A 13729-nucleotide genomic window follows, 5' to 3' on the forward strand; every position below is an offset into this window, starting at 1 on the left:
CAATCTCTCTCATCGCAACAAGTTCTTTGTTGCAAGATCTAGATCCGTGAGAGGAATCGTTTCTCGTGCTCCTTCGGATATCCCGTCGAGTTTGCAGCCTTCCCGCGCTGCTCCGACTATCCTGAGCTCACCGTGGATCTGTCTGCCCCGCCATTGGTGTGAGAGGGGATAGCTTCTGCAGCCTGACCCTCGCACGCCATGGCATTGCAAGCGTCGCCGTCGCCGTCGCCACCTCAGTGCCATGACCGCCGCTCGAGGGGCACGCCCAAGCTCCGCTCCGGCATCCCCTATCGCCTCCGTCGTTGCTTCAGCCGGCAATGGTCTTTTATACTTTTTCGCAATAACGGCCTTGTTGCAAAAGTACACCCACAACATTATCTCTGTTACATAAATTTCTTGATTGACACCGCAGACACGTCATCTTTTTTAGCAATTTTTTTTTGCAACAGAAGTCCTTCCGCAACATCATCTATGTTACAAAAAAAAAACAGCAACATAATCTTAGTTGCATATGTTTCTGCAACAGAAAGTCTGTTGCATTGGTGAGGACAGTATTGAGCCATCCAATAACACCTCATCTACGGCCGTGGAGGCGATGGATCTTTTAAAAAGATCCGCCGGCAGCAGACCCCAAAAAATATACCTATAGAAATATTTTCTATATTCGGTTTTGTTTTGTTTCCACCAAATCGATATATGCACCCTTTTTATTCTCTTTCCAGCCAACGATATATTCAGCAAGGATGTGTTAACGTAGAAAGGCTATACGCACCACTGTAAATACGATACTATTAAAGTCTGAGGCATAATATACCTCTTATTCCAATCAAATCTGGATGCTCTGGAAGACTGAAACTGGCAATTACACATGCATATACATGCACCTAAACTCTGACAGAAGACATATCCAGTGCTACCACCACATACGGCGCCGCGACGCTCCCTCCATTTCGAATTTTGGAAAACCATGATTGGGCATGAGAATTTCATAAGGATGGAAAAAAAAAACATGTTACGAAATTTGGAACCGCAGCGTTCTAAGACAAAAGGGTGGTGGCAGAGGGCAGAAAATATCAACTGAATTTTATTTTATTTGAGCGGGAAAATATCAACTGAAATTTGTCTCTCTGTTTCCTCGGAGATGTTTTGACAGGCGCTAAATTATTATATGATGGTTTATCAATCCAAGTCGTTTCAGAAACGTTTATGACCATCGCAATTCTTTCCGATGGGTGGGAGCGCAGCATCACCGTAAAATGGGTGGGAGAACCAGATGTGTCATCTGGCAAGGCAAATGGTTACCGAGATCACCTTGGCCCTGAGAGCTCAACTGCTTCCAGCTCCACCGAATTACACTCATCTTCACTGTAATGTGCAGGAGACAGAACAAAGTTGGGGGTTCCGGTTCCGTCCTGCGGCACCTGGACATTCTTCAAGCTCTCCCATCTCCCTGCGACCGACCCATCTCCCTCCAGCATCCTAACGACTTCAGACATCCTTGGGCGATGAGCTGCCCTGTACATTGTGCAGAGCAAGGCTATCTGGACCATCTCCTCCGCCTCCGCTTCGTTGTAGTCGGACTTTAGCCTCGTGTCCACGAACGAGCTTAGCTGACCATCTTCAAGGAGCTCCCTTGCCTGCAAGAAGTGGATCACACATTTACGCGCAGCCGTGTGAGATCAATGGCTGTTCATGGCACATTTTGCGCAACAAGTTCTTGAACTCTTGAACATTCTGTGAAAAGGTTTATGTAATCCTAAGAAACCCATTGTAATGTAGTACTAATGGAGTATATGAGCTGCTTGTTGTCTTAATCGAAGCTAAAGATTTACATTCCTGAAAATGGCGAAAGATTGACAGTAATGCTCATAAATAAAATTTTCGACAGAAATGAACATTCAGATATGCATGACATATTTCAGAAGTCAACTTTTTCCGCATGTCAAAGTTTCTTACAATGCCTAGGGCATAAAAAGATTATGTTTATGTTTTCTTTTATGAGTCATTTTTGCCACAGAAAACCAAAGACATTTTCCAATTGTGTATTGTTAAGATTTCAGTAAGTTGAGATGGTATGTATAATCAATTGGCATAAACCCAATCAAATTGGGTGCATGTGTATCTCACTAACTGCAACATGCAACTAAATAGTGATTTCACACATTCATTTATTTTTCCTAAGGGTACTTTCAACTGATTTTTCTCCACGGAAGAAAAAAGAAATCCATTTTGTGCAGGCACCTGTTCTTCTTATGCACAAACATTGTTCAATGAATTTGCACGCTATATGCTACGAATTACACTAAGAGATATCCAAGCCTTGGCGGTAAGAATAACTTAAAGAAACATTTTTTTTTACCAAGAAGAAATGTAACCGATTTGGCACAAAAGGAAGGACTTACCCAATCAACCACTCCTCCGTTCTCAAACTCATCCGGATTGACGTCCAACTTGTTTCGACCAGTGATTAGCTCCATCAGCAGGAGTCCATATGCGAAAACATCGGTCTTCTCCGATGATTCACCTGTCATCAGATACTCCGGAGCGATACGCCCAAATGTCCCACGGATTGCTGTGAAAACATGGGACTGCCCTTCACCCAAGAGCTTTGCCAGCCCAAAATCGGAGACTATCGCTTGAAAATGTTCATCAAGAAGAATATTGGAGGCTTTAATGTCGCGATGGATTATTTTAGGAACACAACGCTCATGCAAATAGGCGAGCCCTCTTGCCGTGCCAAGCGCAATCTTCTTTCTCGTTGGCCAGTCTAAGGCAGGTCTTCCACTCACATATGCTGACAAAACCGACGGAAAACACTTTGCTAAATTTGCTAGTAAAAAAAGAGGAAAAAGCTTCATTCTGAAAATAGATATGAGTAATAAAAGTGATTTTAAATTAGCAAGACAACATAATCAACTAATTAGTCCAATGTATTATCATTTGTTCGCAGAGTAACAAATCATTTACTGTTCAAGAATTTTCACACATTTGCATTTTTCACCGGACATCTTGACCTGCACCAAAATATTGTATGAATGAATCTGACACTCTATGACTGTAACTCTGCTCTTTTTTACTCTGTAACTCTGCTCTTTCTTACTTATTATTATAAAACCAATGCAGTTAACCTTTTTCGAAACTTTGATTATACATAGTAGTATTCATATTTGTCATAAGAAATTCAGTACTAATGGATAACCATATAAAATACAGCCTTTTTACAAGTTAATGATTTTTGAAATCAGTAATTAGTACAATTAGGTGTCAAGTATTTATCTCTGAGATTGCACGGTTTCTCAAAATGGTGAAAGGAAAAGAACGTACATAGTATTTACCTTGCTTATCTTGCTAAAAAATTAATGATGAAAACACAAGCTAGAGAACCAATTAGGTCAACCATGCATTTCTATTACTTGTCATGTGAAGAAAGTGCATTACAATTTATGATGAAGGATAGGATATATTACATAACCCACATCTGTGCATATATGAAGATAAATCATGATAAACTAACCTTGTAATTGAGAAGCAACAGTTCCATTTAGCATGTAAGGGTATACAAGGATCCTCTCATTATCTTCAGAGCAGAACCCAATTAGATTAATGAGGTTGCGATGAACAACCAAGCTCATGACTTCAACTTCTGTATGGAATTGAACTTCACCAGAAGAAGCAAAATCCTTCAACCTTTTCACAGCAGCAATGGTGCCACCATGCAAAATGCCCTTGTATACTACCCCAAATCCTCCATGTCCCAAGATGTTATTTTGGTGGAAGTCGATGGTACCTTGTTTGATATCCTTTAGCGTGTACATCTTCAGATGACCATGACATACTTCTGAGTTCTTTTTGTCTGGAAAACATTTACCCCTTACCATAAGCAGCGATCAGGTATACAGAGTGCTACAATGGAACATAATAAATGAATGCCCACTGTAGCCGATGCCCAAGAAAGTTGATTAACTAGTCATGTGATCATGATTATTAATCACATGAAAACGTTGCTGTTTCGCATTGAATTTTAGGAAGGAACTGAAGTATTCAAATGTATTGAGGGAAAATGGTAAGATATTTCTTAAGGAAAATAAAAAAGGCAACCATGACAAGACTAAAAAATAAAAATAGAATATACATAGGGGATTCAGAAAATGAAATGAGTTGATTATGATTGTTTATTTCTAGCAAACACATCTCCTAACCAATGTATGATTTAGTGGAAAGGACAAAACAAATTTATAGGGAGTGAGTGAGGATTGGGGAGATAAAGTTCTTCCCAAGCAAAGGTTGACACAGAGTAGATAAAACTTCCTTGCTCAGTGGTTGGGCATGCGGTTGTGCAGCCTAACGACCCGAGTTCAATTTCTAGAATTGACCGGTGATGCACAGGGGTTTCCCCCCATTTATTGAGGATCAAGTTTGATGTGTGGTGGAACTACTCATCAAAAAATGTCTTGATACTCATATAAAAAAATTATGAGGACCATGTTTATCTTGATACTCATACTAATATGGCCGTATGCATCCCTAGTTGGTGCAGAGGCTGGGAAGTGAAATTCTCCCCATTTTTAAAGAACAGAGACGGGTAGATAAGAGTTCGCGACCTAACCTATCTCTCGCGACCCCCGCGTCGCCTCCCCCGGCGGCAGTGGGGGAACCCTAGCCGCCCCACCTCGTCCCACCTCCTCCAAGCCGGGGGTGCCAAGGATGGTGGCGGCGGGATCTCGGCTGCCCTGGCTCTGCGTGGGGAGTTCCGGATCTGGAGCGGCGGCTCCTTTTGGCGAGGCACGGCAGGCTCTGGCGAGCAGCTATATGGGCGGCGGATCTGGCGTCCTGGCCGTACGGGTGGCGGGATCCCGGTGGTCGTTGGCGGCTGGCGGCGGCTTCTGCGACGGTCGGTGCGCGCGATCTCGCGCCTCCCCTCCTCCTTTATTTGGCGTGCAGGTCAGCCTGGTTGGGCCGCGCTTCCCTTGGTCCCCGCCGGTTCTGTACAGGAGGCGCTGCTGGTGGCGGGGATCTAGTTCGGGCGAAATCCCTAGCCGGCCATGGCTGGCCGCGCTGACGGAGGCACCTTGGGCGGCGTTCCCCTCCTTGGAGGCGTCGGTATGGACTGATCTCCTCATTTCCCCTTCCACTATGTCTCCCGGGCGAAAGCCCTAACTTTGTTGGGCGGCGGCGGCGCTCACGGTGTCGTTACCTTCTTGAAGGCCCCGCTTTGGGAACCTTGGGGTTGGGTGGCGCTTGTGGGTGATGGGCGACGGTGGTGATGCGAACCTATCCTAGCATGGATCTACGTCCGTTGCTTGGAGATGGACTCGCGTAGGTGGAGGTCGTCATTTGGCGTCGTGGTGGCGTCCATGGCGGAAGACCTTCCAAGGCTTGCGTAGGCGGTGCTCATTGTTTGGCGTCGTGGTGGCGTCGATGACGGAGGACCTGCTAAGGTTGACACCTCAATATGCTATGAAGATGGACCAGTGGAAGATGGCAGCAACGACACATGTGAGTGAGTCAGACCGGTTTGTGCCCCGGACCCGGTAGATGGCTCGGTCGGGACCTCCGGCTTTAGATATTAGGCTGAGGTGAGAGGTCTGGGTATATGGCCATGCTTGCACCCCTTCATCATATAGATAGGGTAGCGGTAGATGTTGCCAGGATGGCGGATTCAGACATATTGTTGTTCTACTTTGTAAGGTCCTCGAGAATAACCAATAAAATGGCCGCATGCATCTCCCAGATGCAGAGGCCGGGGGTCATCCTCCTTTTCTAAAAAAATATAAAAGTTCATTGTTGTACACAACACAAGAAGTAAATCATATAAATGTGACAATGATAATGAAAATGTTATCAAAGTAGTTTTTGTTATACCTAATCCAATAGATACGATGGGATCCATTTGATAAAATTTCTATCGATGTTAGAACCCTCAAGTATACTCCCAACCCTTCAAAGTAATAGGTGAACATGGTCACCACCCATATGCTTGTCACCCCCTTGCTATAGGAGCATTGGCGAAGCAGGAAGAGCAATGTACTATGCACATCCATGCTTCCCTGAATGCAAGGAGTGATCATTACTATGAATTTAGTGAAGAAGGCATTATCAGAAGAAGAACAATTCCCTTCTGAGTGACTAGACATGTATTACAAGGAAGAAAGGCTCCTCGGCAAATGAGTTAATCCTGGAAATGGTTGTTGAGAAACTCAATCAAATTCCTATACCATTTGAATCGATACATCAATGAACATGGTGATTGGGAGGTTTCGTGTATCAGAAGCGTTGACACCCAATAAGCTTTGAAGTGGGTGGCACACATAATGCTAGGGTTGAGGTGATGAATGAAATGACCCATGTCACATGCTTGCTAAGGGCCCATACCATGTATGTTCCATGTACTATATGTGTGGAAATTTAGTCACAACCAAGAATCCCTGTACCAATTTCTTATTTTTTTTCCTAGGGCTCAAGAACAACTAGGCCAACCATGCATATGGTTAGCTACTAGTATTGCGAAAACACTATTCCTATATTGGCCTCACATTTAAGTGGGTGGTAACGTGACATATGAGTCCTGTGTTGAACAACACAACCTATAGTATGCCCCACCTTTTCATGGTTTCTGGTTCCACTGTTGTGCTAGGGGTGAACGACAAAAGATCTCAAACATGTTAGCTCTTTACAACTATCTATATTTTAGTGAATGAGTACATGAACGAGATTAAGGTGGAAAATAAGTTTATAAGTCGCCCGCATACGACTCATGATATATTAGGAGCAACCGAACTATACATGATAGTGTGGTAACATGGACGTGGATGCCTAACATGTTGTACTTATTTCCAACCCCGACAAAGTAAGTCACGTGCAAACACTTTGGCTAACCATTGAACACAAAAGAAATGTGTCATTACCAAGGTGTGCTCGATACCAGAGAGTACGAGTTTGAATCATTGTTCGATTATGCTTATTGCCATCGATTGATTTTTAACCTCCCAAATTGTGTGATAATACAAATAGACAAGTTAAAAATATGATTCATGTGGGCGGGATCAGGATAGCTAAAGTTAAATCGATGTTGGTGTGTCACCAATAATAATTCCTAGGCTTGGTTAAATCCAGAAGGCACTATAGAAAAAATGGCTATGGTGCCATTGGGCAAGAAAAGAGAGGCCATTGCACTCCTCAGAAATCCCTCACAACGACAACTTCAAACCAAAGGATTCCAAATCGATTTCATTGTAATTATATAGATGATTCACCTTTGAACAAACTATACAAAATGATATTGCTTCATTCTTGACAATCAATGTCATCCTCACGAAGTTTCCATTATACATCAACAAGTTTATTGTAGTGTCATGTTAGTTTCCTTGCAATAAGGTTGCACTTGATTACAAACCAAATGATGGATCTCCCCTTATGGTAGATTTAGAGAGTAACTTGTGAGCAATTTTACTTGATTCCACTCTTTTGAAAGGGGTAGTAAACCAAGAGCGCACTTCTAAACGAACATGCACCTTAGAGTTCCAAGGATCCATAGAAATTTTGGCATTGAACAACAATGTCGCTCACATGACCAAATTGCAAAACTAGGCTCGGGATCCTATACTAATTTATTCAGGGGAATTCCTCCTAACGTTGGAAACTTTATGTTTCCCCTAGCTTTGCATTTAGGCGTGTTGCAGAGGTATCCTTCAAGCAAGGTGTCCACCAACATGGGCTCACGGGTTAGCAGCCCAATGAATATTTTGTTTCTCCATAGCTATGTTAGGTTCAAATGGACAAGTGTTCCCTTGCTTGTTCTTGAGCGCGGTCAAGGCGGTGACTGTTGCGAAAAAAGAAAGGCTAAAGAATTCTAGCATCTAAGATGGAGTCTTTAGCTTCAAAACTACTGATTTTCTCCCTTGTGCCGAATGTGCATTTCCCTCGTCTATCATATTTCTTCCTTGGTTTCGTCCCAAACCAAGGAGGCATGATGGGGAGCGTGTGTGTTTGCCAAATGTATAGACTACAAGCCAATGTCGGAAGCGACTCGCTTCTATTCATAATTGGATGTATATGGGGAACCTATATAGATTGTAGTTTTTTGACAATTTCCCTAAAACGCATATGAGAAAATTTCACTTCATGGCACGGCAACAAAAGGGCGTCACTCAGTTGGCCATCCTAGGCTTCCACCTAGCTACTTTCTTTTCTCTTAACTTTACAACAATGTGACGAGTAGTATCGTCCATCAAGGTTGTTAGGATCACATATTAAGAATCTGGTCGGATTCAAGTGGTAAGATCACAAGTCACAAGAGCGTAGCGATGAGAGATTCGATATCATAGATTCTACTATTTAAAATCATAGAATAATCCAAATGAGTTTAGACCATTAATCTGTAGAATCGCTTCATAGAACCGCCATTTTTGACAACTAAAAAAAGAAGAATCCATTGTTACTTAGTCCCAACATTGCATTGGTAACAATCTTCCTTTGCAAAGGTATTAGTGTGAAGATGAGCATGTGGAAATTTGTATGGGCCTTTATGAGGATAATGCTTTGTGTATGATGAAATGAGTGAAAGAGAAGATTCATCACTTTTTCCAAGAAACAACACTTGGGCAACCAACTAGTGATGAACGGAACATGAGGGGAGATCTATTGCACATATCTCACACATCATCCAAGACAATACACATTTGCCCTTGTGAAACACATATCGAGGCAAGAAGTTGAAATCTTTTGATCATCTCCTTACGATGAAAAGGAGTAGAGCTAACAGATGGGCATCCGCGCTAGTAGCCCCCTTGGAGCGGTTGAGAATAGGGGGACTTTCCATTTTTGAAGGTTGCATGTCTGACACCTTTCCGTTTCAGACAGTTTCCTATTTTTGTGCAACTTTCAAAAATTACAATACCAACTTTCAAAAATTACAATACCAACTTTCAAGAATTCTCAGTTTGGCATTCACAATTCAAAACTTTCGTAATTTCAACTACCAACAAAATTTTGGAATTTCTAAAAGTTCGGAAATATGAACTTTCAATTTTTTTGAAGTATTGAAAATAAACTTTTGAAATTTCAAAACTTTCATGATTTGTACTTGGAGAAAATTTGAACATTCAGAATTTGAAACTCTTTCAGAGAAAATAAGGAAAAAAGCCACATGTGTGTGAGCCATACACCAGGAAAAGACAAAATATATGAGAGCAAAGCGGAGGGAAGCCGCACATGTGGGATCCACATAACCACGTATCGGAAGGGACCATCACACATGCGGACTGAGGGTACGGTTTGCCGCGCGGGAGCCCATTCGGGTGCAAAGAATCAACATAAGTTTCAATTTCCAAAAATGGATCCATACAGAACTGAGTGGCTTTGCAATGCTCCTAGTGAAGCAGAATGAATTAAAAGAAGAAGGTGCAATTGTCTTGTCGCCTAAGCATCGTCTTGGGGTCCTCTCTGGAACGATGGCCTTGACATCCTTCACATTTTGCGTCTCAGGCCTGCACTCCACATACAATGGCTCAATGACTGCATTGTACTAATTGCTCTCTCCATGGGTTGTGTTCGATCTCCACCACCGCGATGATGTGACGTCTCTCTTCCACTCATACGCTAATTGGGTCATGGCTAACATGACCTTAACATAATTTTGGGAGGACACATGGATCAACGAAACATGTGTTAACATAATGCCAACCATCTATGCCCTAGTACCGCCAAAGTCTCGATTTAGGAGCATTATCAAGCAGGGGCTCATTACATAGGCTTGGATTGTGCAATATATCAAGCTTTCACACCGTGTTTGTTTCTTTACTCTGATCATGACCCTGGCATTTCAAATGACGATGCGCAACTCACTCGGTCAATAAGCTTCTAATTAATGCAACCTTGTTTAGTGCCACAACTTGGTGACTAACCAACACCAAAAGCTCATTTGGCATACATAGGTGCTAAATACGGTGTGTTTGACCCACACTTGGTTTTGCTTGCCGTAGCAGGTGTTGGATCGGCCTATGCAAGACTTGCTTATCGAGGCCTCCCACACTCGCTAGCATGTGTGATCAATTGTTTGCCCCAGACTTGCTTATCGAGGCCTCTGTGATCAATTGTGAGCGACACGACAACACATCCTTGTTGACTGCTCCTTCTCAACCATGACAAGTGTTCCCTTGGTCCCACTTCCTGCATTAATGGGCGGCAATCGTGCACTCTTCAAGCTCGAGACCGAAGAACAACATGGCTTCACCAATCATGTTGAGTCTATGGTGAATATGGAAGCACTTCAATGATAACACCTTTAGTACTGCATGAGCTAACACTTGATGGCTCCTAGATGCTATACAAACGAGACACATGCACACATGGTGTAGGCATGTGCAAAAGGGCCAAGTGAAATCATATAGAATCGTAGACCTAGATCCAGGGATGGGTGTGTGATTGGCGAGAAGCCCCCATCCGTTTTGCAACAAAACTTATGTAACATTCTCTTTCTTTCTAAATGCAATAATATGTTTCGTAAAATGCTAATGATGCTTTATGTTTACTAAAGTTGCCTAGGAACATAACCTAGGTATAAAAATAAGAACAGAGCCGGGAAATCCCAAGCTCACAATTGATTATTATGATCATCATCTACAAAGAAAGACATGAACATGTCACTCCTCTAGATGCAAGATGTAAAGAATAAGCAATGCAGATGCATACACACCATTCGATATCATATGGTTACCATCCATATCAGCAAATATTCGGAGACGACGCCTACGCCACTGGTGAGTAGCCGCGATAAGTGTTGTCAAGACGACAGCTACTGCAAAGCCAATTGATAGGCACATCACCACCGTCTTGATGCTTGCTGGAAAGCTTTGTGAGTATGCTGTGACAATTTAGAATTGAGTGTAAGTAGCACATAGAGGATACCGTGGAGAGAAACCCAAACATGATTAACCCCTGCCATATTATATGAAACACGATTCTCCATATTTGGGCAAAGAAGAGTAATGTCTTACTCGGCGGGTCTAGTGCGGAGAGAGTGATCCCTTTCTGCCATACTGTGGAGGCACAACTTCCTCCGCAACCGGGATAATGTAACAACGGATTTCCGGTAAGGCTATCGTTCCAGCATATGCCATGGAAAGAGAAGAAGAAAATCAGGTCAGAGCTAGTTTTCTTTCAAGACCACATATGCATTGAGGAAAAAAAGAAAGTGAACTGAAGTAGTGAACCACTCCCTCCGTAAGTCTAGTTCTCCCCAACTACAATTATTTAGATCAGTTACAATTATTTAGGTACCGGAGGGAGTAGAAAACACTTACAGTACATTCTTTATGTTGAAAGCCTGCACCGTACCACTCAGGTTGTTGAAGGACAGATCCCTGAAAAATAGAGCAATATTTTTGAGGCTCACTTATCGCAATATAAAAATCATCAGCAAATATGTCCACAAATTTAAGAAGAGGAATGACAGTAATTAGTAGACTGAGGAAATGAAATACATGATGAAGAGGCTGCGAGAATTGATCAGCGAATCCGGTATTGTGCCGTTGAGCTGATTGTTCGACAGGGAAAGATTTCGTAGCAGCGGCAACCCTCCAATGGCGTCTGGAATAGGGCCGGAGATTGCGTTATGGTCCAGTAACCTGTGGAAGAAAACACCGAGATCAAACCTTCAAATTCTTGCCTCCCGAACGGATCGGAGCTTAAGGTAGTAGTATAATAGTAGTATCTATCTAACAGGTCTTACAGATTCCGCAGCCGCCGCAGTTTTCCAATCGCGGGCGGGAGTGTTCCGGCGAGGTGCATGTTTTGCAGTTGTCTGCGAGCAGGGAGAGAAACCATGCATGAGTCGAGAAAACTCCAAACCAAGCACGGCACGGAAAGGATTCGTTAACGGCGGTACGTACAGTGTGTCAATACGGCCGACGGAACAGGTGACCCCCGTCCACCGGCACCGGTGCCGGCCGGCGGTGACGATCCAGTCGCCGAGAATTTCGTCCGGGTCCTGAAGCGCCGCCCTGATTGCCATCAGCGCCTCCACTGCATGCAACCACGCCACAACGACCGACGCGACGACCATGCAATGCAAAAAGGGAGTGAGTGTACTGCTGAGTAGTGACTAGTGAGTACATGAACTGAATTTTGGTTCGAACGAAAAAGAGGGGTAGGAGTATACTAGTAGAATTAAAGGAAGAGCTAATCAAGTAACGACATGCAGTTTCTTTTACAGTAGACGAGAAGCATTCACGAAAATTGCGTCCGGCGTGCGTACAGCTAGCACAGAGCGAAGATCAAGGAAACGGGAGAACCCGTCGTGAACAGGAAGGACAAAGGATCGATCGAGTGTTGCAAGCAAGGCAAACTGTTAGAGAGGCAGATCTAGGTAGGGGACGAGGAGTACGTACATTCCTCGGCGCGGGAAGAAATAAGCTCCTCGGTGGAGGACGCCGAAGCCGCGAGCCCCAGCACGGCCACGGCTAGGGCCACCGCCGGCGCCGCCCTGATCACGCCCCAGGAAGCCCCACGCTCGCCCATGGCGTCCACCACTGCCGTGGCGACGAGGACGACGACGCGCACGGCGAGCGAGAGGGGGGAGAGACCGAGAGATGGAAGCGCTGAGAGGACCGAAACCGCCCCGGAGCGACAGGAGGTCGGGCGGAGAAAAGCGGACGGTGCAAACGCAAATGGTGGGGTACTAGGCGGCAGCGGGCCGGGGGGCAGTGCTGTGTGCCTGGCAAGCCGAGGGGCGAGGTGCTGGAGCAAACGGATGCGCCGCTTGTCGGCTACTGCATGCGCGCCTGGCCGGCTGGGGCGCGCGCGGTCTGGCCTGTCTCTCCCCCGGGCATCGGTCGGTCGGTTACCAGTGCGGCGGGGTGGACGGCGGGTCTCGGCCGCGCGTGAGGCAGGCGTCATGCAGCGGCTTGGGGCTGCGGAAAACGCCGAGGCCATGCGTACGCATGCATGCATGGCGTGCATCCCCTCTCGTTTTCTCCTGGCCTTATTTAATTCGAGATACACTGAGTTTGAAAGATTAGGCTGGCCCTAATAGGAGTATCATAAGTACAGTATCATGCATGTCAACTAGGCATATTTAATGATGTAGCATGGAATTAAATGAGAAAAAAAGGATTAAGTATCATATTATGATATCGTATCATATTAAATATTATGTTACTATGTGTCATGCATGACAATAAATGAATTGTTCTATAATACTAGCACATGATATTATGTATTACGGATGTAGTATCATACAGTAGTATCATATGCATGATACTAGTAGTATATGATACTTCCCATTACAACCAACCTTACGCATTGGGATACCCATAATCTATCTCGTGCTTAACTCGCTGCAGTTATGTGGGTTCGCTATGAACGAGGAAGAGGATATCTCCTTCTTCATGATTTATTGCGCTGAGATATCTCAGTGCTACGATTATGGAACAGAAGATCGAGGTCCCATTTTGTATGCACTGGCTATATATCTGGCGATTAACTCACTGCAGTTATTGAGTTGTGAACAAGGAAAAGGATAGTGTATCTCGTTTCCCAAGATTTACTGGAGTGCAGTTATTGAGAATATCTCTCATTCTTCAACATTTACTGGACCAGGCCCGCTGACAAATCCCAGTGAAATAATTTAGTTCCAGATGTTGGAATGATAAAAACGAGATTCTGTTTTGTACACTCAAGTTCTTCTTTCATGAATACACAAAGCTTGCGTATTTTCCATTGATAGATAGAA

General features: G+C 44.0%; 1 protein-coding gene across 1 annotated transcript; it reads right to left on the minus strand.

Moving 5' to 3' along the window:
* Window positions 1–902: 902 nt before the first annotated feature.
* On the minus strand, window positions 903–12796 carry LOC123426699 (protein NSP-INTERACTING KINASE 3-like). Its single transcript, XM_045110574.1, has 10 exons — window positions 12387–12796; window positions 11889–12021; window positions 11729–11800; window positions 11481–11624; window positions 11301–11360; window positions 10995–11095; window positions 10694–10861; window positions 3515–3853; window positions 2403–2794; window positions 903–1637 (listed from the first exon to the last, which is right to left on the minus strand). Exons 1-10 carry the CDS (start codon window positions 12514–12516, stop codon window positions 1308–1310), a joined length of 1869 nt encoding a protein of 622 aa, XP_044966509.1. The 5' UTR covers window positions 12517–12796; the 3' UTR covers window positions 903–1307.
* Window positions 12797–13729: the final 933 nt, after the last annotated feature.

The sequence above is a fragment of the Hordeum vulgare genome, chromosome 1H (genome assembly GCF_904849725.1).
Source record: "Hordeum vulgare subsp. vulgare chromosome 1H, MorexV3_pseudomolecules_assembly, whole genome shotgun sequence".
In the NCBI taxonomy this organism is placed as follows: Eukaryota; Viridiplantae; Streptophyta; class Magnoliopsida; order Poales; family Poaceae; genus Hordeum; species Hordeum vulgare.